Source organism: Pantherophis guttatus, chromosome 3, assembly GCF_059756535.1.
Source record: "Pantherophis guttatus breed Tessera chromosome 3, ASM5975653v1, whole genome shotgun sequence".
NCBI classification, from domain to species: domain Eukaryota; kingdom Metazoa; phylum Chordata; class Lepidosauria; order Squamata; family Colubridae; genus Pantherophis; species Pantherophis guttatus.
In genome coordinates, this window is record NC_142065.1 from 103,621,489 (window position 1) to 103,645,105 (window position 23,617).

General features: G+C 37.1%; 1 protein-coding gene across 1 annotated transcript in view; it reads right to left on the reverse strand.

Annotated features, from left to right (window-relative positions):
* Positions 1–23,617, reverse strand: part of LHX4 (LIM homeobox 4) — a 56,084-nt gene that overhangs the window by 17,051 nt on the left and 15,416 nt on the right. Inside the window, exon 3 of the mRNA XM_087890702.1 lies at positions 11,392–11,761. Coding sequence (XP_087746828.1) covers positions 11,392–11,761 — 370 coding nt within the window. The remainder of the gene's footprint in view (positions 1–11,391; positions 11,762–23,617) is intronic.

Sequence of the window (23,617 nt, forward strand, 5' to 3'; positions counted from 1 at the left end):
AACCTGCAATCAGCTATATGTGTGCCTCTCATCTTCTGTAGAGGACTAATCTATTGGTCTCCAAAGCCCGAAAATTTAAGATAGCCAAGATGAAGAGTGAATAATTAATTATTTGAAGTACATTCAAATGTTTTCTCCACAGACTTTCTAAATAATCTAACCAAGTTAATTCGATTCCCTAATGATCTCTTTGCTATAGGAACTAGCACTTTGTCCTTGCTTGTTATTTTCAAATCTATACTTTAAATATTGGAGGCATTCTCCTTAAAAAAAAAATCCCATGCAGTTCAATTTGCAATGTTCATGCCTGCCAGACCCCTCCCTAGAGAAGCATGCACTTAATCTGTTTAATGTGTGGGTTACATGCAGCTGCAATGTCTTCCCCCCCCCACCACCACCACCATTAGAGATGGACAAAAGTTCTTGGGATACCATAAAGTCATATTAAAGAGCTGTGTTTATTTTAAATGCCAGAAAAGGAGAACAGCATTTTGGTTCACCAAGACAGCATCTTAACATTACAGCTTGCTTTCCCAATTTGCAGATTGCTTGTTTTCAAAGACAAAGAAAAAAGCCTAAAATGTATTTGTAGAAATTTGTCTTCTAATTCCTATTAGTCATCCAATACATGACAATTATTTCAGCTACTGAACAAGAGGGTGGAAACTGATCATTTAATCTATACAAAAGAGATGCTTAATAATTTAGTGGTCAAGGGCCACATGTTGCCTACAATAATTTACACACATAATAGAGCATAATAGAGTCTGAACTTTTCAATAATTATACTGTTACTCAAAATAATACCAAACCTGTGCCAGACTATGCAGTGTTACAAATCTGATCCCAAAAGACATTTCGGAACATGGAGGTGCTGAATGTAGCAGCCTTCATAGCAGTTGTATGATCCCAGGAAGATATGGGGTTGTTTTAAGGAGTTATACACAGGTGCTATTTTCACCTCCTTGCATGCTCTGAAGCACAGTTCTCTGGCACTGACTTCCAAAACTGAACAGCCTTAAGTGAATACAGACCTACTGTTGCATTTAATATTTCTATTAGAGTAGTTAGTTAGTAAACTAGGCAATGAATTTCCTTGTGAGAAGCTGATAGGAAGCATCAGAAATCTTCCTCCTCCCTCCCTCTTCCTTCCTCCTTGTTGTTTCCTTTCTCCCTTCCTGACCTTTCCTTCCTCTCTCTCCTTCCCTGCAGGCAAGTCAATGCCTGTTGCTAGCTGGGGGAATGACCAAGGGATTGCCCGGCACCATTGAAACACCAATAACTTTCCCAAATTTCATTTCCTAAAGAAGTCATGAAACCCAGATTTTGGGTGCATTCTGTAAGTTAGTCTATTTGTGATACCTTGTTGCCCTATGATGGGCCATTTTGTCCAGTTAAAAGTTAAGGAATTGAAAGTTTTAATAGTATATAGATGTCTTCATTTGCTCTCATAATAATGGATTTTAAGGTTACTCCATAATGAAAATTATAGAGATATGTGCAGTATCTCTCGTTTTTTTAACTTTAGGGTTGGGAAATACTGTGTACAGCCAAGAAAATAAACAAATCTATCATGAAAGAAATTAACCCAATTTTTATACTCAAGACACAAGGGTTCAAATTACTCTATTTGGGTCATATTATATGAAGACTAACTCCAGAGAGTTTGGTCTTCATATAATACGTTCCAAATAGAAGAAGAAGCAAGGAGGATGAACAATAGCAATGAATGCACTGTTGGAAGACTTGAATGATCAGATTGGGGACAGGTTGTCATGGAGACAGTCTATATGTATGGTTGCTAGGAATAAAAAATGACTTGATGGCACTTATCAATCAATCAATCAATGTGTAGTGGAGTTGCCTTTGTGTTGGAAAAAATTTGTGCTGAGCAAAGTAGATAAATTGGCAAGTAGTGCTGTCCTGTTGTTCTTCCAGCAAAGAACTTCTACTGGATCTGAGTGCCTTCCTTTCTAGAAACAGCCTGTTTGGATCCAACCCAATGTACACAAGAACACAGAAGTTACTTTGCTCACTATCAGGCAAAGGAAATATGCAGCTGATTGAATGATAAGATTATGATATGAGAGTTTATTGTAGGAGCTTTTCTGCACAAACAGAAAAACTGATCTCTCAGGCAAGATTCATCAAAAGCATCACCAACAATGACATTAATCCAGACACTTGACATACTTCTGTTTATGCCAATAAAATAAGTTTTCCTCTTCCTTTAATAAATTTGGATTATTTTCTAAAGCCAGCTATTTTCCATCAAGCCAAAGCACATGAAGAGACAAGAGTTTGCAGAAAGACAATTGGGATCTCATTAAAAAAAAATATACTGTCACTTCTACCGGGTTGCTGTCCATTGTCCTGAAACCAAAGGCAGCTAACATTTCTCAGACCTTGCATCTTGCATACATTTCTGCTGCTTCATTTCATATTATTCTCTAATGGACTTTACAATTAAGACTTTTTCTTACAGCTGGCGGTATCAAACTAGACTTTCCATAATCCAATATCTACTTTCTCACCTAAGCCTCAGACCCACTGATTTAGTATAGTCCTTCCTACCTGGATAGCCAGAAACTCCAAGCACCATGATTACATTTTAATACATTTTTTTGCTTCTATTCACATGGTGTGAAAAATGTTCTGCTCTTGTAAAAAACATGTCTTTTAATGGCATCTGTCAGAGCCTATCAACCATCAGAAAATGCGGCTAAGTAAATAATGCCATTTGTTATTTTGGGCAGGAGCAGCAACTGCTGGACATCGCATCAATCAGTTTTTAAAAGGCAAATTAATAATAGGATATATGGTGGCATAAACACATTAACATGGAAAATTCATTCAATTCCTCCCCCAGCAAATACCCCTCTGGGTAATATAGTAATAGCCAGGCCCCTGAAAGGGAATGGTTAGCTGTAACGCTAACGTTCAGCAGCCAATGAATTTGCAGGGGATTAGATATACTAAGTTGTGTTCCTCAAAAGAAGTCTTCACATTTTAGATTTAAAGATTTAAATCCTGTACCTAAAAACAAAAACAGACATGACATAAAAACTATATACAGTACCTGATGTATGCATTAAAGAGACAAAATTGGCAGCTTTTTCTAATCCAACAAATGTCTATGTGAATGTGGCAGTATCTGAAATTTACAATCAAGATCAAGAAGCACACCTTCAGGTTGGAATACTCTTTCAAAAATTTCAGCATGATGCTTTCCTCAGACTTTAGGACTAATTTTTAAGCTGCTCTGCCTCTGACATAAGCACCTTATTCCTGCGGTCTTGTTCTTATTTTCTACCTATGTTCTTCATTTGCAGCAAGAACAGACACTCTATCACCATTAGGAAATTAGAAATCTCTTTTTTCCTTTCATTTAACCACCATTTCTCACTAGCTGCTGGACTATATTCTGCAACTCTTTGTCCAAACTCAATTACAATAGCTATCTTTTCCCCTAAGCATTTAGCTCCACACCATAGTGCTGATATACATATAACATAGGACAATACCAGAAGCTTAAATTCATCCCTTGGGATCATTGCATCTTGTTTCCTCTCACTTTTCTTTTCTTTCCATTTCATGGCTGATTTAAATTGCAAATTCCTCAGGACAGGGAACTATTGTTTGCTTACTTTTTTGAAACACTATGCAAACAATATATGAGGATTAGCCTTTCAAGATAGTCCACACAAGAAGCACCACCATATGTATTTGCTCTCATCTTTATTGTAAGGTTATATTAACAGAAACTTGCAAGACCGAAAGTATTTCCACCTCTCTTATTTTACTCTCTAGAAGACTAGGGAGGGTCTCTTCTGAAATGCTTTCCATATCCTATCCTCTCCTTTTGTGAACTGAGAAATCTTTACATGTTGTTCAATCTATGCCTTTTCTTCCTGATTCCCAAGATCATTCCCACATACCATTGCAGATGTTAATGTAAAACAAATTTTAAAAATTCTACACAAACTTTTGTTTTGGTTTGCTGTAAAGCCCAACAGGTTGAAGAGATTAATGAATATAATTGAAAACAGCTGTATCAGCTTGGCAAATCTATTCTTGGATACACACAGTCAATTAAGAACTTCAGAAGCCTCAATTCATTTTGAAAATAACACATATATACTAACTCTAATAAGCTACACACAAGTCAAACATCTGAGTACAGAATGCCTTTCATAGGGAAATATCAGTACCATGAAATCCACTGGCCATAGCTTCCACTTCTGTTGACCCCTAGAGCTTGGCCATTTTTTGAGATGCTGCCATAGCCGTATATAATGTTATCAGTGTGATAACCTTTGTAAAACAGCTTTTTTAAAAAAAAAAAATGTGAGGTATGTTGGGCTTCCACTTCCATAATAGTTGAGAACTAATAAAACTAGAAATCCAACCTATGCAGAATGTTCCATAATAAAGAAAGCTTATTCTAGAGGAATCATCTAGAAATAGAAGCCAAGTCCTGTTTATAGAAAAGTGGTGACAGGATGATATTCAGTTTTGAAAATGTCTACGTGAGGCTAGAGCTAATGAGTCTCACTTGATACTTGAGATGAATTTGCCCCTGAACCAAACATTGTGATTGTTAAGCCAGGAGAAGCAGCTGTAGCACTTCCTCAATTACACCATTATAAACAGCATTTTATATACTTTTTCCTACATCAAGGGTGTGCAGCTTCCCGACTTGGAGACCACAACTCATTTCAAATGCAAAAGTCTTTCCAGTGACCTGTTTTAATAGAAGGTTCGTGGTATATTTGGGGTTTCTCCTTCCCTATCCCATTAGCCTTTTAGCAGTGGGAATGGGAGCAGGAGGAATCTTGGAAGGAAACCATTCTCATTTCCACCATTAGCAATTCTGCCCACACAAAATAATATGGGTATATTTTAAGCTATTTTGTGGGGGTTTGTTGCTGGAATAGGACCAGTTTGCATCCCATTCCTCCTGGTTCCCATACCTTGTCTTTAACAAAGTGGGAAATTGTTAACCTTTTTTCATATATTTGTTCATGTTTACTTTCTATCTATATAAAATATAATAAAACTGATATTTAAAAAGTGGAGATTGCATCTCGGAAAATCAACCATTTTGTTTCTGAATTTTGAGGTGTTGGAAGAGAGATTGCTCACCTTGAAACATGCACATGAATAATTGTAACTTCTGTCATTTGATACTGTGCAGTATGTGGAGATAAATTTGCATGATCTCTCTTTCGTCCTGATGCTATAGGCATGTAACACATCCACTGGGATCCATGTAATATGTAAGATCTCCTTAGTATACATCTTTTATAACATTTTTGTTTGCTAACAGAAGAATAGCCTGTTCTTATTCTGTGGCAAAGAAAATGCCTGTTGTGCAGAAAGTCCCAACTTTAACCCTCATCATTAAAAAATATTTTTAAAAATAAGCAAGAAAAGCATGTATACACATCCTTCAGAGATTTAAGTTGCTATAAGATAGCTTTGCATGGATAAACCTGTCATTTGTGCAAGGTATGAATTAACATAGGAAGCAAAAATAAATGCAAAGCAGTTTCACTGCTAGTGGTGGATTAAGTTGAATACATTTGTTTTGGGATATGTGTTATATATCAACATTATGGTAAATGATATTATAAGCAGGACATTCTGATCCTGACATATATGCAGCCATACTTGCTAACAAATAAGTAACGTAACCTAGCAATTTAGACTAAGAAAACCTAGCAGTTTGGAGTGTGATATGGTACTTGGTTTTCGGTCATTCAGAAGGTATCGGATAATGATGTACAAAATGCTCTAGTTTCAAACAGTTCTGAATTTAAAATGTCCTATTTTGCACCTTGGAACAATAATTTTGCATTCCAAGCACAATGTTCCTACCTTTCTGGAAGTGTTTTGAGCTTCAAGCAGTTGCTTCAAGATTGAAATGCTTCCAAGATTATTCAAATAACCCATACTGCATTGAAAACAACTATTTCAAACTCGAATAGGACATTTACATTCAAAACTAAATTCAAAACATTTTCATACCCTCAACAGTTAATGAAAAGTTCATCAGGTCCCAACAATATTCCTAATCATTAGGTCCTTAGAAAAGGGACAATAAAGCAGGATGTACTGCAAAATTTCAAAAGCACCCAAGTCACAAGGATAGGTTCTATCACTATAGGGGATCCTGAATCTGCTGTCCATATCTGCTGAAGAATAGTAAATCAGAAGTAATATTTTATTGCTATACGTGAGGTCAGGAAATAGCCACATAGTATATAGGAGAAAGCTTGATAAGATGAACCAGGTAAAGGGAACATTTCAACAATAGAGTTGTACCAATAGAATTGTATTTGTAAGAAAAGTTCCACAGCTTTAACCATTTTCCCTTTCCTATATACATTTCATTTTTCATAACAATTTAATGCTTATTTGTCCAACAATATTATTCCATTGAATTAAATACAGAATTGGCTCTAAAGCTTATGCTGACTGGTGCCCACACGAGAGCCATTACTTCCTTTAAAACTGGCTTATGTAATGCCATTAGAGAGGTTTTAACTAAGAGGAAACATGCAGTTATGCTCAGCAAATCAAGCAGCCATTTTTTTACTTCCATTCCCATTCTCCAGAGAGATCCAAAATAACTGATAAAATGAGTGGGATATTAACTGCTGGATTGAAAAGCTATAGATTCCCAGAGAAAAGTATTACCTGCAGCCATATGTAAAGACATTTTATGGAAGACCCCTGCAGACAGACATAAAGGCTGCACATGTTACACAGGGCCAGCCATTTTGGTACCATTTAAGGAGAAACAAGCATGGATTTAGAGAGTTATTGTGTGGAACTGAGATTCCTTTAAGGAAGGGGGTGGGTGAATTTGCGGAGTGCCTCTTTTATTCATGTGTATTATTTCTTTGAACTCAAGGCCAATAGGGTTTTGTCATTAGGAAGTCAATAAATAAGTAAGTAAGTAACCAAGTATGTATATATTAACAGTGAACTTAACCAAGGAGTTGTAGTAAAATTGGGAAAAACTTTTAGGGATTGCTATGAAAAGCAAGGAAATAATTTGGATGTTAAGAATTTGGGTACCCAGGGAGGCAGGATAGAGGAAAATGATGCATATATAGACAAGAAGAAATAAATATAGAAATTACAAGTGGAAATAAGGTCGTTTTTCACCAGAGCACAGAAAATCCTACAAAGATATATGAATTGGGGCCTTACATTCAAAAGGGGAGGTGATCCATAGAACTGACAAGGAGAAATAAAACTTAAACATTTGAAAAAGAAATAAAAAAACATGGAGTTGTGGGTCCACCCAAACCTAGAGATACTGATTGATGCAAGCAAGAGTTTGACCAGAGTGAGACCAAGCATGGATGAAATAGGAGAAATAAAAAGAATACTGCAATGGGAATCTATTAAGGGAAGAGACAGAAACGTATGTGTCCATGTGATGCAAAACTCAGGGAGTTTATATGTTAGAAGCTGACAAACAGTTTAGAAATTTACCTAGGAAGAGAAAAAAAATGGCCTGAAGATTTACAGCAAGTGCTATAGTTTAGCTGAGGAACATAATGAGCACATTATGGAATGGGGGCAAGGGTAAGAGTGGCTTACTTAGATGGCCTAAAAGGGAGGGAGGTCCACTGTTAGAATTCCCCCTTTGGGTTGGCAGCAGGCTTGATGAGTAAATAATCCAAGAGCTACAAGAATTTCTGCTTGGAAAATCTCTGGGGGGATTCAGCTCACAAACCCAGGACCAGCTGCATTGTCAAACAGTACATAAATTGTACATCCTGTTTATTTACCACCGGGGTCCCTAAATGCAAGGGGGAAAGCACATGCATCCCGTTCCCTTTTTTCATTTGTGTTTTAGACCTTCCTTCTGGGGATCCCTCACTTGCCTCCCCATACCCACATGTTCCTCCTCTTCTCTTCTAGGGCAATCTACCCCTTGCTTGCAGTGTGCCCAACAGGCTTTCTGAATGCCCATGACTGCAATAGGCACTTCCATTAAGATATTTTGCATGTACAATCTTTTTCCCACACCTTGCCCAATTGTTGGACCTGGTCTACACAGTGCCAGCAGAATGAAATGGTGGGGGTGATGGCATGCCTTTATGCTGCTACCGGTAGTTGCAAGACCCTCTGCAGTTAATAAAATCCCCTGCAGTTAATAAGCAGATACATATGTAGTAAAAAGGTTGTAAGAGAGACCTCCAAAATGACATTAGCCTAACTGGTATGCTTAGTCTCCCATTTCCGGATGCTGCCACCTCATGTTTAACCATATCAATGAAGCCAATCAGTCAAATTAGGAATACCTTCTTTTTTATTGCAACCATCCCTTCAACAACCCTAAAAGCTGCATCTTGAAAGCATCATCAACATCATCATGACACTCTATAAATCTGCAAAGAACTATTTCTCTCTCTCTCCCCCCCCCCTCTAATCCCCTGCATACATGCAACCACATGTCACATGTTCTTCCCTTGCTAATGGCAAGGGAGGGAGGGAAGGTTGTCAGGCAGATGCTTTTGATATAAAGCAATACAGCCAAATAATGGAAAAGAGAGGAGGGGGCATCATTTCCTGGGTTACACTTTCCTTTCACCTGTATACTGAGCTGGGCTGGTTCTATCCTACAGATAGAAATCATCTGGCCGGCAATATGTATGTTTCGTGTACTTGGGAATCTACTTTACAAGAGCATTTCTCTTTCTAGATTCATACCTGGAGCAAATTGGACAAGTGGTAGACTTCCAGAGAGAGGGGTACTGTAAATCATCACCCATATGCAGCCACACAGGTGGTTATGGGAGCGACGTGGCGCTCCCATGTGACTCCCCTCCTGCGCAAGCTGCACTGGCTCCCGGTGGTCTTCCGGGTGCGCTTCAAGGTTACCACCTTTAGAACGCTCCATGGCGTAGTACCGGGGTACCTACGAGACCGCCTTCTGCCACCAGTAGCCTCTCACCGACCAGTATGCTCCCATAGAGAGGGTCTTCTCAGGGTGCTGTCGGTCAAACAATGTCGACTGGCGGCCCCCAGGGGGAGAGCCTTCTCTGTGGGGGCACCTGCCATCTGGAACGAGCTCCCCACGGAGATACGGAGGATCCCGGATTTGCGCACTTTCCACCGTGCCCTCAAAACATTCTTATTCCAGCAGGCTGGTCTGGCCTAACCTCCCTTTTAATTGCTTTTAAATTTGTTTTATAAATTGGGGTGTTTTAAATCTGTTTTGGGCCAAAATATTTAATGTATTTTTAAATGGTTTTTTAACATTTGTACTATGTGTATTTTATCTTTTGGCCGTTCACCGCCCTGAATCCTTTGGGAGTTGGGCGGTATATAAATTTAATTAATAATAATAATAATAATAATAATAATAATAATAATAATAATAATAATAATAATAATAATAATATGCAGCAAAAGCCTCTAGGCTTTGCTTTGGTGCATAGCAAGGATAGCTTCCTGAACATTTTCACTGTCAGTTTTTTAAAAGCAAGTGTTTCTCTTTAGTGACTGGGAGTGATCACAGAGAGAAAAAGGTTTTAAGAAAACTCTGGCTACAGGTGCATTTCGATGCTGAAAAATAAGATTTCTATATAGCTATTGGACCTCCCCAAGATTAGCAGATGCAAGAATATCTGATAAATGCAAATATATATACAACTTCGCAAGATTTATGTTCATGTAAGTATGCAATTCTGGGTCTTTCTAAGGCATGGTTCTCCAACTGAGCTTTCAGCACAGAGGGATAAAGGATCAACAGCTTTTCCAGGATGCTTCCATGTCTCAATGTTGGTTTTGAGCTATAAAACCTTGTATATGGTTCTGGCGCTTTTAGAATTCAGGAGGCTGTTTTGTTAGATGTGTTGTGCTACTTTAATTATCCCTGTTGTTTTAAATTGATTGTTTTATGATATTTACGATGTTTTTATGTGAGCTGCTCAAGGTTTGTAGACTTGGGCAGGATATAAATTATGCAGATAAATAATCTGGATTATGACAGATTGATAGCAATGCGCCACTAACACAAAACAAAACCTAAGCCCACACATTATTTTTTTTCTGCAGTTCTGTAAAATAATCAAATATTTCTAGCCTACCTTTGTAAACAATTGATTCTGAAGAAACTAGTTATTTACTAGTGGCAGGCTAGAAATGTTTATTTACTTTACAGATGGAATAATTAGTGAACTAGTATTTATTTTCTGTTAATTTACATTCAAATAAATATTAAATACCGAGACCCAAAATGTTAATAACTGGGATTGTCCATCAAAATAACTAAGTGGATTAGGTGGCCTTCCCCTCATTGACTCCAGAGTGGACATACATTACCTACCGTTTTCTTTTCTGCCAGTCCTAGGCCTGACCTGGCTGCCTGCCAAACTATCAAGGCCACTGAGTTCCTTGGCACTGATCTCAGAGGCCATGCCCTTCTTCCAGCCAACTCATCTCATGCCTAGATTTTCCCCTGGGGGCAAAGCAGCTGCACAAGGTAAATCAGGGTTTGATTAACAAATTATTAAATTCAAAAGAATTCATTTTCAACGCAAAAGGGATTGGTAAATGCTGGAGGATGTCTTGGATTAAGCTTTCTTCGAGTGGGATGTTTGCCCTAAGTTTTCTGCTCTCTCTCTCTCTCTGCTCTCTCTCCCTTCCACTGCAGGGCTTGTGACTTATGAACAAACATTATTCCTGGCCTCTCCCCTGCCTGCCTCCTCCCCTCCCCAGCTCTAGGCTTAGTTAGGAATTAGCACCAGAAGACCAAGCAGATGGTCCAAGCATCGTAAGGGACTCTATTTTAAAGGAATAGGATTGTGGGACCTTGATAAGGCAATCCTATATGGGCCAGTACAGAAAAAAGCAACAGAATTCAATGGAATTGAAAGGCACATGGAATTACAGCCTGAATAACCAACACCAAGAAAATGTTGACTAGAGAATCCAAATCAAATACATTCCCCCACCTTCCCAATATAAGACAGGAATAGGTATTCTTGGCTGAAGTCATATTCTTATATTGTATTAAGAATACCCTTCCAAAATAGCATTACATATAGAAGTTATCATAGCATCAGGATAAGAGATTATGAATAATTTTTTTTAAAAAACCTCATAGCAATAGTATTTTCAAAAGATCTTGTAAGTCTGATCTCAGTCATCAGCATAGTCTGCCAGAGGCAATGCCATTTTAGGACTGCACTGACATTTAAATTAGCATCTTTTTAGCTCCCCTTTTTAACAACCCCACTATAGCATTCCTCAATTACCCCCTTGCCACCTCCCCAAAACAAGGGCATTTCAGGCCATTGCCCGTGGCCAGACAGTAGTCCTGCAAGCCTTCCAAGGCATCTTGGATAGCTTTTCTGTACCTACTTGAAGAAGTCTTCCTTGCAATAGACACTTCCAGATCTGGAAAAGCAACGTTCTGCCAGCTGCATCTGGCAATCTGCACACTTGAGGCAGGAGCCGTGCCAGTGTCGATCAAGGACTTTCAGGATGAACTTATCCAAGATGTGCTGGTTGCAGCCAGCACATTGGGGGATCTCTGGCAAAGGAAGAACAAGAACAATATCAGCAACAAACAACAAACATTTCTGCAAAGCATGAAAAGACTGCAGCGAGAAGGCAGATCTGATTGGTGGAGGGGACTGGGGGGGATTTAATTGTTCACAACTAAATATGAAGGAGGTATGAAGCACATGGGAATGAGGTTGTAAGTTTAACCCTGTTTTATTATTTCCAACTTAAAATTCTCTTTCCCACATTTTTCCCCAGTGAGGGGAACCTGCAGGAACCTGAACATGAAGATCATGGAATGTCCATTTTTAACAGGGGAAAAAGTGCAAGGTGATGGTTTCCTCCAGTTTTTATCAGCCCCACTCGCTGCTATTAAATTCTAAGCAGCAACAATTCCATGCCGCCACCTCCATCATCATCATTTCCATGTAGATTCTAGAATAATATTATGACTGGAGATGATTCAAAGGCTTCTATACTTTACAAACAAATCTGACCTGTTTAAAGTCAACATCTTGCTTGTTTTATATCATTTAAAAAGCTTGGAAACTTTTATAATCCAGGTTCAGTCTGAAATTCATTTACAAGTACTCCTCGATTTACAACAGTTTGTTTAATGACCACTCAAAACTACAATGGCACTGAAAAATTTCATTTTTCAGTTATGACCTTTGCAGCATCCCCATGATCATGTGATCAAAATTCAGATGATTGGCCATATTTCATATTTAAGACCATTGCTGTGTCCTAAGGTCTTGTGATCACCTTTTGCACCTTCTGATAAGCAAAGTCAATGGGGAAGCCAATTCACTTAACAACCAGGATACTAAAGTATCAACTGCAGTGATTCATTTAACAACTGTGGCAAGAAAAGTCATAAAATGGGACACAACTCACTTAAATGTCTCACTTAACAACAGAAATGTTGAGCTTAATTGTAGTCATAAATTGAGGACTACCTGTATTTAGCCTTACCCAATGTAAGACTGAATACAAGTTCTCTCATCTATTCATCCATAAACCATTGGTAATTTTTAAACATTTTAGGCTCTGCAGCTAGAAAAGCCCAAATTTTGTAGTCAAATTGCCAAATTTGGGAGGATGTAATATGTATTGATGCAGCTAACAAAAATTAAAGAGCAAGACATCAAGGCCAGGGTAAAACTGGAAAGCACATAATAAGTAGGGACAAGAAACTCATGTAGGATCTTTGTTCCTTTTCCCCGATTTTAATTTGTGATTTCTTTTCTGAAATTAAAGCTGGGATGTTCAGATTCTGCCAAGGCAAACCATATTTATTAAGGATATTCAGAAACTTCCATAATACATTGTTATCATCTTGGATCATGACTAAAATTCAAAAGAAAAGTAACATTACAGTTTGGACTGTTTCAGTTTCTTGCCATCTAAAATCATTTATGTTTTTCTTATCATATGGAACATGTTATCAAATCTTGATTAAAACAGTAGCCAGACAAAATGACTCACAGTATAACATACAGCTTCATAGTCTCCGCTGGCCATTAAGGCTTTGCAGCATTGTAAAAATATGCAGATTCTTAGTTTTCTAAACTAGAAAATGCTTAAAAGAAACTAGGGAAAAAACCATGTTGATTCAATGAAAACAAAACTATTGCTTTTAAAGGCTTTAAAGTTTTAATACTGTCATAACTCTTTTTTCAGAGGTTTTCTATTTTCGCAATGTAAGATTACTATTACTAACAGATGGGATTATTTTTGGTCCTTCTTTCAGATCAGTCTACTCTGAAGAATTAGTTGTAGTGACTATACTAAACATCTTCCTTTTAAAATCCTTTTCAAATTCAAATTTACTTACTTACTTCTTTCCTTCCTTCCTTCCTTCCTTCCTTTTGGCACAATTCCTTGTGTCAAACTGTGGAATCCAGACATTTAATCAGTGACAGTTCTACTGCAATCATTTTTATACCCCAGGAAACTTCACCTGCTAATTTCTGTCTGACTGATTTCTGTCACTAAAAGCTAGCAAGAAATGGTTTGGAAAGAATAGCACATTAAGTTTGGATTCCATCCTGAGAAATCCTGTAATTAATGAGGTGACCTACATTTTCCCAAGAAAAAAATAAAAATGGACATAATATTACAATAGAAATGCAGTATATTGCACCATAGTGGGAGAGGCTGTGACTTGTGTGCCTGTTCAATCCAGATAGCAAATAAGGATGGTGACATTCATGGCTTCATCTACCCAGTCTTATTATGCTTCATATTTAAACCAGACTTGTACTCAACAGCTCTTCAAATAAAGGATTGTCCTATGTAAAACAGGACACATGATCATCCTATACTTTATCATTTTAACAAGGTACAGAGAAATAAATGATCTTAGTATTTAAACAGATCCAGCATTCAGGACAGCTGGAGATTAGAAAAATTGGATGGATGGTTTTGCCTCCATAATAAGTTCCAACCTACTTAACCTTTATTAGGGCTTTGGTGCATATATACAATAAATGAAGGATTTATTTCCAGACGTGATTGAAATCAGTACCAAAAATCTACATAGGTAATACATGTCTAACAAATCAAAAATATTTGTTCTTGGGAAACCAGAGACAAGATAAAAGCCAGGGCTGTTTACGTTCAGTTTTGCAATACCTAACATATATGTCAGAGAAAATCTGCAGAATTTCCTAGAATTGGTGTAATCTTTGTATTCTTCTGACATTCCGTGCATAAATTAAAGATGGCTCTTCAATGGTTATAAATAAAAACAGGGACTGCCAATTTTTTGTTTATGTGAGGCCAAGACTGGGGAGTCAAGGATGTGAAGTGTTGGATGAGATGCAGTTGGGGTCAAAAGGCTGCTAAGTGGGTAAAGCCTGGCAGAAGGTACCATTTTGCTGAATTTTGACCACTATCCTGCTTGCGTGACCAAGTTCAGGCTTATTAGTCAGACCAGTAAAATATAGTCTGATTGTGCACTCTGTCTCTACATGAGTCGTCTGTCTGCAGGAAAAATAGGTAGGGTATACAGCTGCAAAGAGCTGTGAGTTCATGTTTGCCTATAGTTCCAAATAATGGAAGATGTTGTAAAGTCTGCCAGGGGAGATTTCCCAGTAAAAGCAATGCACATAAATTCTAATATATATGTCTGAAGGAAAGATTGATTTCTGAAGAAGCAAACCACAGAGCAGATATGGTGTAATATTTCAAGAGATCTTTATGCATCAGAGGCTTCTTTCTATTCCTTCCCCCTCTTTTCCCTCCTTTTTCGGGGAAAGGAGGCAGTTTTGGAATGGCAGGAGACCGACTCACAGTAAATATGAAGAATTTGTTGCCTTTTTATGCTCCTACAAATCTTCTGGATGGCCAGAAAGGCATCTCAGAAGCTTTTGTATTGAAATCCCAATTGAAACAGAACCACTGATTGGCTTATTTACTGAAGAGTATTCTATTGCTGAAAAAAGATTCTAATTCTCAAGAGGACTGAAAATAGAATCACGAACCCCCACCTTTCTCTGGCTGGCTGAAATAAAAAGCAGGGTCCCAGGGACAGAACAGAACAGGATTTGAAATCAGGTTTCAGCAATGATGATAGGAGAGCATTCTCCTGAGGTTATCAGGCTGTCTTAAAGAGTGTGTTCTTTCTCAGTTCTGCTCTGTCTTCCAACTCCTACAATTAATTTCTTCCCCTAAGATGGCTGCCTAATAAAAGCCGGGCCTTTTGTGCATTTTCAACATCTATTCTATAGGCTTGCTTATAGATTAATGCAAGGTTTTTCAGTGCATAAAAAGCTGCAAGAGAGATGGAGAGTATGACTAAAGAAAGAATTGTATATACAATGGGAAATTTTGCCGATATGATATAACCTTCCATTCCTAAAACAGTTGTCTCTAGCTGCAAATATGGGCCTATTGGAAAGTGGCCTTTTTCAAAAACACACAAACATGCTATAGATTCTTATTCTATGGTTTTCATACTAAATACAGTTTACCACCAGATCATGCTTTTTACCTCACATATAGCCTCCCACCGACCAGTTCGTTCTCACAGGAAGGGACTACTCAGGGTACTGTTAGTCAAATTATGTCGACTGGCGACTCCCGGGGGAGGGCCTTCTCTGTGGGGGCTCCAACCCTTTGGAATGAACTGCCCCCGGAGATACGGAATATCCCTGATCTCCGTGCTTTCCGCCGTGCCCTCAAGACCCTGATGTTCCAACAGGCGGGGCTAAACATACGAACATGTGAATGATTTTTTAAATGTTATCTAATTCTGGGTTTTATTTAATTGACCAAACTAAGTAATAATTTTAATTAGCAATTTTATGATGTTTGTGTGTCTATATTTTTCTTGACTGTACACCGCCTTGAGTCCTACAGGAGAAAGGCGGTATAGAAATATAATAAATAAATAAATAAAATAAATATAATTTTCTCAACACTAGTTTATTTTCAGTGATAAGAAAAACAGGGAGCAAGCATGGGGATCAATCCCACACCAAGATCTCTGGACCTCAATTGTCCATTGGCATTACTGGAACTATTTGGGATTTTATTTATTTTTTTGCCTTGGTCTTAATGAAAATAAGGAAGATTGGGGGATTGCAGCTATGATGACAGAACTAACAGCTACACATAAACACATGCTGAAATTTTTAAAAAGTGCTTCTTGTCCCTTTCCACAATGTTGGCATTTAAGCTTTGAAGAAAAAGAATGTCCATTAATGTTAACCGCCTGCCTTTTTTCTCACCAAAATTTAATTGCTCTGTGTTAGGAATGTTAAATCTGACTGATTGTGAGAAAATTTTATCTTTTCCAAACATTTGATTCTTTTCTTTTCACCCTCCCTAGCACACCTCTCTTCCTCAAGGATAGATTTTTGAGAACACCCTCCTTGTGTGCTCTGACACACATATCAACTAAAAGAACTTGTCTTCTCTGCCTGACACTCCAATTTGGAAAGTTGCATGGGCTGCCTGCTAGAAAACGTATGCAGAATTTAATATCTGCAAGATAACTCAAATATTTCAATTCAGTTTAATTCATTGATCTAATCCACAAAATTTGCAATAAAATGCTATGTGCCATTGAAAATTCAGAAAGAACAGGGAATACCTGGATATGAATATGCCAGTAGAAATTTTTTTTTTAAGTGAAGATATACAGCTTATTCCAGATGAAATCGGCTCATTATTACATTTTTTCACAGAGGTTATAAAAGTTGCCTCTGAAGTGTTGAATGCAGGCTATAATGCACAGGGCTTTTTAAATAAATACATTTGCATTATTCTTCATCATATTCGCCTTTTCTTCTTGGTTTCATGATAATCCCTGAACCTCTCGCCTTTCTTTTCAGTGGATTTTCTGGCCATTTTATATCTGAGATTCCTCTCTAACCAGCCTTACCAAAAAAAAAAAAAAAAATGAGAGAAAGACATTTATAATATAAATGAACTCTCTATCTTATTACTGTAATTCAATTTCTAAAACTGTTCGATTGCCAAGTAATTTAAGTCATGAAGAATGAAAGAAAAACCCAAATAATAAAATAGGAGGAAGGCAGAAACTTTAGTTGTTGCAACCCTCCAAATGTGATTCCAATTCACATTATGAAGTAAATTGAGCCACCTCTCCTCCTGAAATTTTGTATTAATTAAACTTTTATCTCAACTTACCTGTAAGGAATCATCCCATTTTATTTTCATTACAATTTTAAAATGATATAGTCTGAGAATAACTGCCTTCCCATAACCTTTGGTCAAGATTCTTTGGTTAAATTGTGGTTTTAGGACAATCTGTAGTATCCTGATTTGCTTATACTGCTGGGCCATCATGGATAGATTTCCTGACCAGACTGTGCCAAAACCAAGCCTCTTAATGGTTTAACATCAGTTTTGAAACTAATTATTTAATGCCACAGGTTCACTGCAATACATAGGCATCTATACCTCCAACCTGCAAGACAAGATTGATTTTGCATAATACCTTTCTTTGTAAAATGGTTGTTACCTAGTTGAACCCATGTGCAATGATCTAATATACAAATGTCATGACTTACAAGCTTGTATCAGGATGTAAGTATGTAAAGATGAACTTCCATGATGGCATCATTGTGCATGTATTTCATTTCAGCATCGTTTATTATTATGACTGTTATTCCAAGTGCTCATTTTTAAAATCCTGGTTAGCAGTGCAGCATTATGTAAGGCCAGCCACAGTTTGACAAAGGAACAACATAAACGTCAGCTTTTAGATGATAATATATATGTATTAAACAAAATCCCAATATAGAAGTTGGTTATTTTAAAGCAGAATGCCTGTTGCATTAACTAAAAGAGGTCAGGAATCTGAAAAGGCCTCTAAAAAAAGGCGGGTGGCAATGAAAGTTAATATATTCTATGTCAAAGTAAAATCCTGGCCTTTTTTGCTATTTTTCTTTCTTTCTTTATAAATAAATAAATTATTTGCTTGTTTTTTTAAAGATAGCCATTTCACTTTTCCCCATGAAACATTTTATTTCAAAAACAGGCTAATACATTTAAAACAAACAACTACAAAAGACAATAAAAACAAAAGCAAAAATTACAGACAAGGCAAAAGAAGAAGAAAAAATAATTTAAAAATGTGCACAACGTATACAGAATCAACATTAAATATTGAACATATATTGTCACCCTCGCTGAATGCTTTTTGCCATTTTTTCCAAAAATGACAAGATTTTACAGAGATCTCTCTATAAGATTTAAAGAGCTTCCAAAATGGCATTAAAATTCTAATTGATCATTCAGTATCCCAAGATGCCCTATTAATTCACTATCCATGTAATTGTTGGATTGCTATTTAGGATAACTATTAAATGAAGATATATAATTATTGTCTGAGCATGCCCTAGGGTTGGGGTTAACTGTTAATAACAGTTCCTAAACTAACCAAAATTAATTTCCACCATTCCACCCCAAATTTCACGGAAACAGTCATGCCTCCTCATTTGCAATACAAGCTGTGAGTTTTTGTGGTCAATGTCACCCATCCACCCACCTCAATCTGAGCCATTGCTACGAGGAGAACTTCCTTGGCTACAAAGAGCTATTTTTTCTGTTTAAAAACTACTATGAACTGTGAAGCCAAAATAATAGCACATCAGCATTTTTGCAGCCAGAGATCATAGCCAAGTTTGATCTAGATTCTAGGGCTGTTTAACTAATTGCAGATCCCTGAAACCATCTCTTGCGTGTTTATTAGCCCAGACAAAGAAGTCAAAGGTGAATTTGAATTCCTTCTCCTTTTGCTTCACCAGAAGACCAGGCTACTACTTAAGAATGTATTGTTGTACTTGCCTTTTATACTAAAGCTAGCGGAAACAGGTAAAAGAGAGGAAGAATAAGCTTCTCTTGAATTCATGAGCTAGGTGGTGTGGCAAAGCAAGATTTTCTGTTAATGCTCAGCAAGAATAAAATTAGAACTCTTAGGATTGAGTTCCAGATCAGCTGAGTTGGAAATAAATTGTCTCATTCACCAATATTGTCTATATTATGAGTATGAACAAATCAGGAACTGTTTTCAAACTGGCACAGAATCCTCCTATGGATGTATCCTTACCTCCAATACCATTTCTATCAGAAAAGAGATAACAACATGTAAAACTATTCAGACTTGATTTTTCTTTCTTTAAAACTTGGTTGTTCCATATGACAGGAAATAAATCAACCAAACTATAAAATATATTTCCCTCCAATGACTAGCAAAACATGAAAATAAAATAAGGCTTCAGTGAAAAATCTATATGCCTGCTTTGACTTTCTAAGTACAATTATCTGTCCTGAGAAATCTTGTGATCTATTCTCCTATCTTTTCATCTAGCAATTATGTAATTTATTTTAACTATAATACTAATACTCTGTTTCCCCCAAAATAAGACACCCCCTGATAATAGCCCAATCGGGCTTTTGAGTGCATGGCAATAAGGCCAAGCGCTTATTTCAGGGTTCAAAAAAATATAAGACAAGGTCTTATTTTCGAGGAAACACGGTAGTTAGTGAAATTATACCTTGTGATCAGATTAAAATCTAATGCTTTAATGCAACAAATATTTCCATTTAATGTTTATAGTATGTAATAGTTTATTTTATCTTTACAATACAGTACTTTATTAGAATAAAGAAGCTTCTTTTGTGTTTGTCTGTTAAGAATAGACAGTTATCCAGCCCAGTAGAATTAGATTTGTATTGCTGTTTAATTGACCAGTTACAAACTAGTGCCACTGGGTAAAGAGCTAAGTTCTTGAGCCCCAAGTCATGTTATCAATCTTGTTTTTCAAAGCCAAATTACTTCTTCAGTTTCTAGCCCTGAAATTGTAATGAAGCATTGTGGAATCCCTTGAAAGCTGTTTCTTTCCAGAGTTTTCAGTACAAATGAAGTGGAAAATTCCCTGCTCAGGGAGTTGCAAGTCTTAAATTTTTAACAGAAGGTTTTGCTTAAAACTTAGGAGGTTTGTGACAATTCCTTTTGAAATTCCTAAATCTGATTTTTTTAAAAATGGACTTTTGTTCAGCATTGGACTGAAAAATAAATAGGAAACATTAGAATGCTAAATATGCCATAGATTGGCCATAAACTGGCCAACATTGTCAGAAATGATTAGGGATTTCAAAAGAGTCTTAATCAGGCCCTTTATACATAATTAATATTAGAACATCCTGTATACCTTGCTTCTGAAATTTCAAAATGCCTCGCTGTCTTCCAGAATGTCAGATGGCAACAAAACAAAGGTTCCCGAATGGAACTATAAGTTGGTTAGGGACTCTTTCATGGATGCTTAGGGCATAGAATATGCAATTGTTATTCCATTGTTGGAGAAAACATCAACTCCATTCCACAGAAGACCTTTGAAATGACACTGCATTGTTCCAGCAACAAAGATTGTGATAATCTGCCACTGGGAAATGGATTCCTTCTGACCAACAGTCTCAGCAGTGGCATATGTATCAGTAGTGAGCACTATATGGAATATGATTTCAGTTCACAACAATTTATTAGATAATGCCTTCCGAATATCTTTTCCAAATTAGGGCCTGCCATGCCTTTTCATGAGCTAGCTAGGAATGGTGGGAAATGTAGTCCTGAACAGCTGGGGAGTATTGTATAGTACTACAGAAAGCTGCTCAGTGACATGATTTGAAATAAATGGTAAAGTATCCTTTCCCCAAATCCTTCTCTAATTTTTGAGCAAGTTTAAATAATTAAATAAGTTGTAAGATACATGTGAAGAAGTCCAACATAAATCACAATAAACTTCATAAGAGGAAATGTCTCAAAAATGAGAAGAGTGTTAAAGAGGAAAGGGAAAATCAGCAATATCATATCTCAAAGTATGCTTGGAGATCACTCAAGACCATGCCCAAAGGCCAAAAAATTTTGGAAAACAATTCAGAATCAGCTGGAAGAAATCACCACCCAAAAAGTGCCCCTCAGACCGGAAACATATCTACTAGGAATACTGACAAAGGACTATAAAAAAGAGACACAATACTTGATAATACATATCCTGACCGCAGCCAGAATCACTTTCGCACAAATGTGGAAGCTAGAGGACACCCCATCAGAGGAAAAAATAATACAAAAAACAATGGAATGTGCGGAAATGGACAAACTTATCAAAGAGATACAGGGAAAAGAAGATTCAGAGTATTATTTAATTTGGCAGAAATGGTACAACTGGTTAGATAAAAAGAACACGAAATAAGGGAATACCACCCAATGATACAAAAATAAGGAAATAAAATGAAATATCGTTGTATAAACATTGATACATGATGAAAGATAAATATACATAGATACATAGATATATAATTACCGAAGTAGCTCTATTTTTAAAGTTCAAGCTGTAAGACTTGACTTTTCTGTATAGTTAGTTTATGTATAGTTTGTTTTAATGTCTACGTCTGTATATATATGTTTGTTTATAAAAAATAAAAATTAAAAATTAAAAAAAAAATGAGAAGAGTGTTAAAGAGGAAAGGGAAAATCAGCAATATCATATCTCAAAGTATGCTTGGAGATCACTCAAGACCAAAACAATATTATATTATAATTTAGGAAAAACACCTTCAAATCCAAGAAGCTGTCAGCAAGGTAATGAACTGTATGAAAAAAGCTGTTGCTTAAATATATCAGAAGCAGAATACCAACTATGGAGCTATGGACTTAAATAAGAAAAAAAAATGTTTTCTTTCTTTAAGAAAAAAGCTAAACAAATTGCAGAGAAAGTAACTGTCTCTTTACAATATAAAATATAGACACATTTCTGTGTTGATTCTTCTACCATTTTTTAAATAAATGATCACATCTGTTTCACAAACACAAACCACAGACCTGCCTCTTATTTCCAACAAATCTGTTAGTTTTTTTCTTTGCAATATACACAGAGAGTTATATGTTCTGAACTTGCTTTCAGTGGCCACAGATTTGATTAGGTTACCAGCTAATGGACCTACTCTTTTAACCCTAAGTCAAACACAGTTGAAACATCCAAGATGATTTTGTGGGAAGAGCCTTCCACTCCAAATACACTCCCTCCCCCACTGCCCAAGAGACAACAGATTATGTTCGCTCTCTTTCCATTTCTTTCTACTCAAACAATATTTTTACTGGCTGGATGGAATTTGTGTGGGAACAAAATCAGAAACAGAAGTGGGGAGAGATGTCCAAAATGGGGCAAGATTTTGAGATGAGATCATGCCAAATTGTTACTCTTCCTTCCAAATGCACTGATATGACTTCTATTAAAAAACTTGGAGCATAGTAATTTTAGCTCATGCTGTATTAATAGTTATTTTGATAGCATCAACATATTTAATATATTACTATATATTGGTTTCATGTTCTTCATCTAATTTGACTTTCAGCATTAAAAAGATAAAATAAGTGTCATTAAACAATTTAAAATGTGCTTTTATATTGTAGAAATGAAACAAACTACATCTGCTATATGCTGGTCCCTATTTTAAACTGATAAACATTGTTTGTAGCTTTTTCTTTGATCATGTCAACCACACTTCTGAGATACATTGGTCTTTTGCATACTAAAAATGTTTCACAGGGATTTTTCTTGTTTTCAGCCCTTTATTATCAAAGATCATACGCACTTTGCTTGTCTATATTTATTGCACTGATGGACCATATGATGGACCCAAGTACTGCAACACATTATGGCAGGGCTGTCAAACCCGTGGCCCATAAGCCAGATATATCACATGCTACCGATGCCCATACCCAGGAGAAAAAGTCATGATACATCACGTGACGATGCTGTTGTGGTCCGCCAGCAGCCTGCGAAGCTGGCAGCGGAGTCGGACAGTGAGGAGGCTGGGGAGGACAATGGGCCAATCCTGGAGTCAGGGGAAGGTCCGGACGAGGGCTCTGCGTCAAAGGCAGAGATGGGGCCAGAGCCATCTGGGAGCGATACACGGACTCCAGAGCCTCCAGAGGCAGATAGCAGAAAAACAGGAGGAGCCTGTTCCTAGTGCATGCATGCGAAGAGCTGCCAGAAGGCAAGAGCAGCTAAAGCAAAAAGGACAACTGAAGAGTAAGGCCAGGAGATGATTGGCCCCTCCCAGAAGGCTTAAAAGAGCAGCAACGGCTCTTAGGATCACTTCTGAACTTCGTGGGATTTTGCCAATAGCCTTTGGCAGGGTGCCAAAGAGGACAAAGGTTTATGATAAGGCCGAAGGACTGTTTATGAAGGGATTTGTTTTGGAATTAATTTGGACCAAGCTGAGAATGAAGTAATTCTCAGCTGTTCTAATAAAATATGTTTGTTTAGGACTGATGGTGTCTGGTAATAACTACTTGGGCCTAGGTCACAACAGACGCGAGTTTGACAGCCCTGCACTAAGGCCATTTTCCTAATGGTTTAGAATCCTGCTCATTCTTCCTTAGGTTGGCAGAAGGTTCTGCTGCTCTAAATTCATCCAGGTTGTTGACTGCATCTGGGTTTTGTTTTGTAACATCTGTTGTTTCTCTAGTAGCTAAGTGCCAAACTTGAGGGAGTTAACAATACATCCCAACACATCACTTTTCCTTCTGTCAGCAATGAGA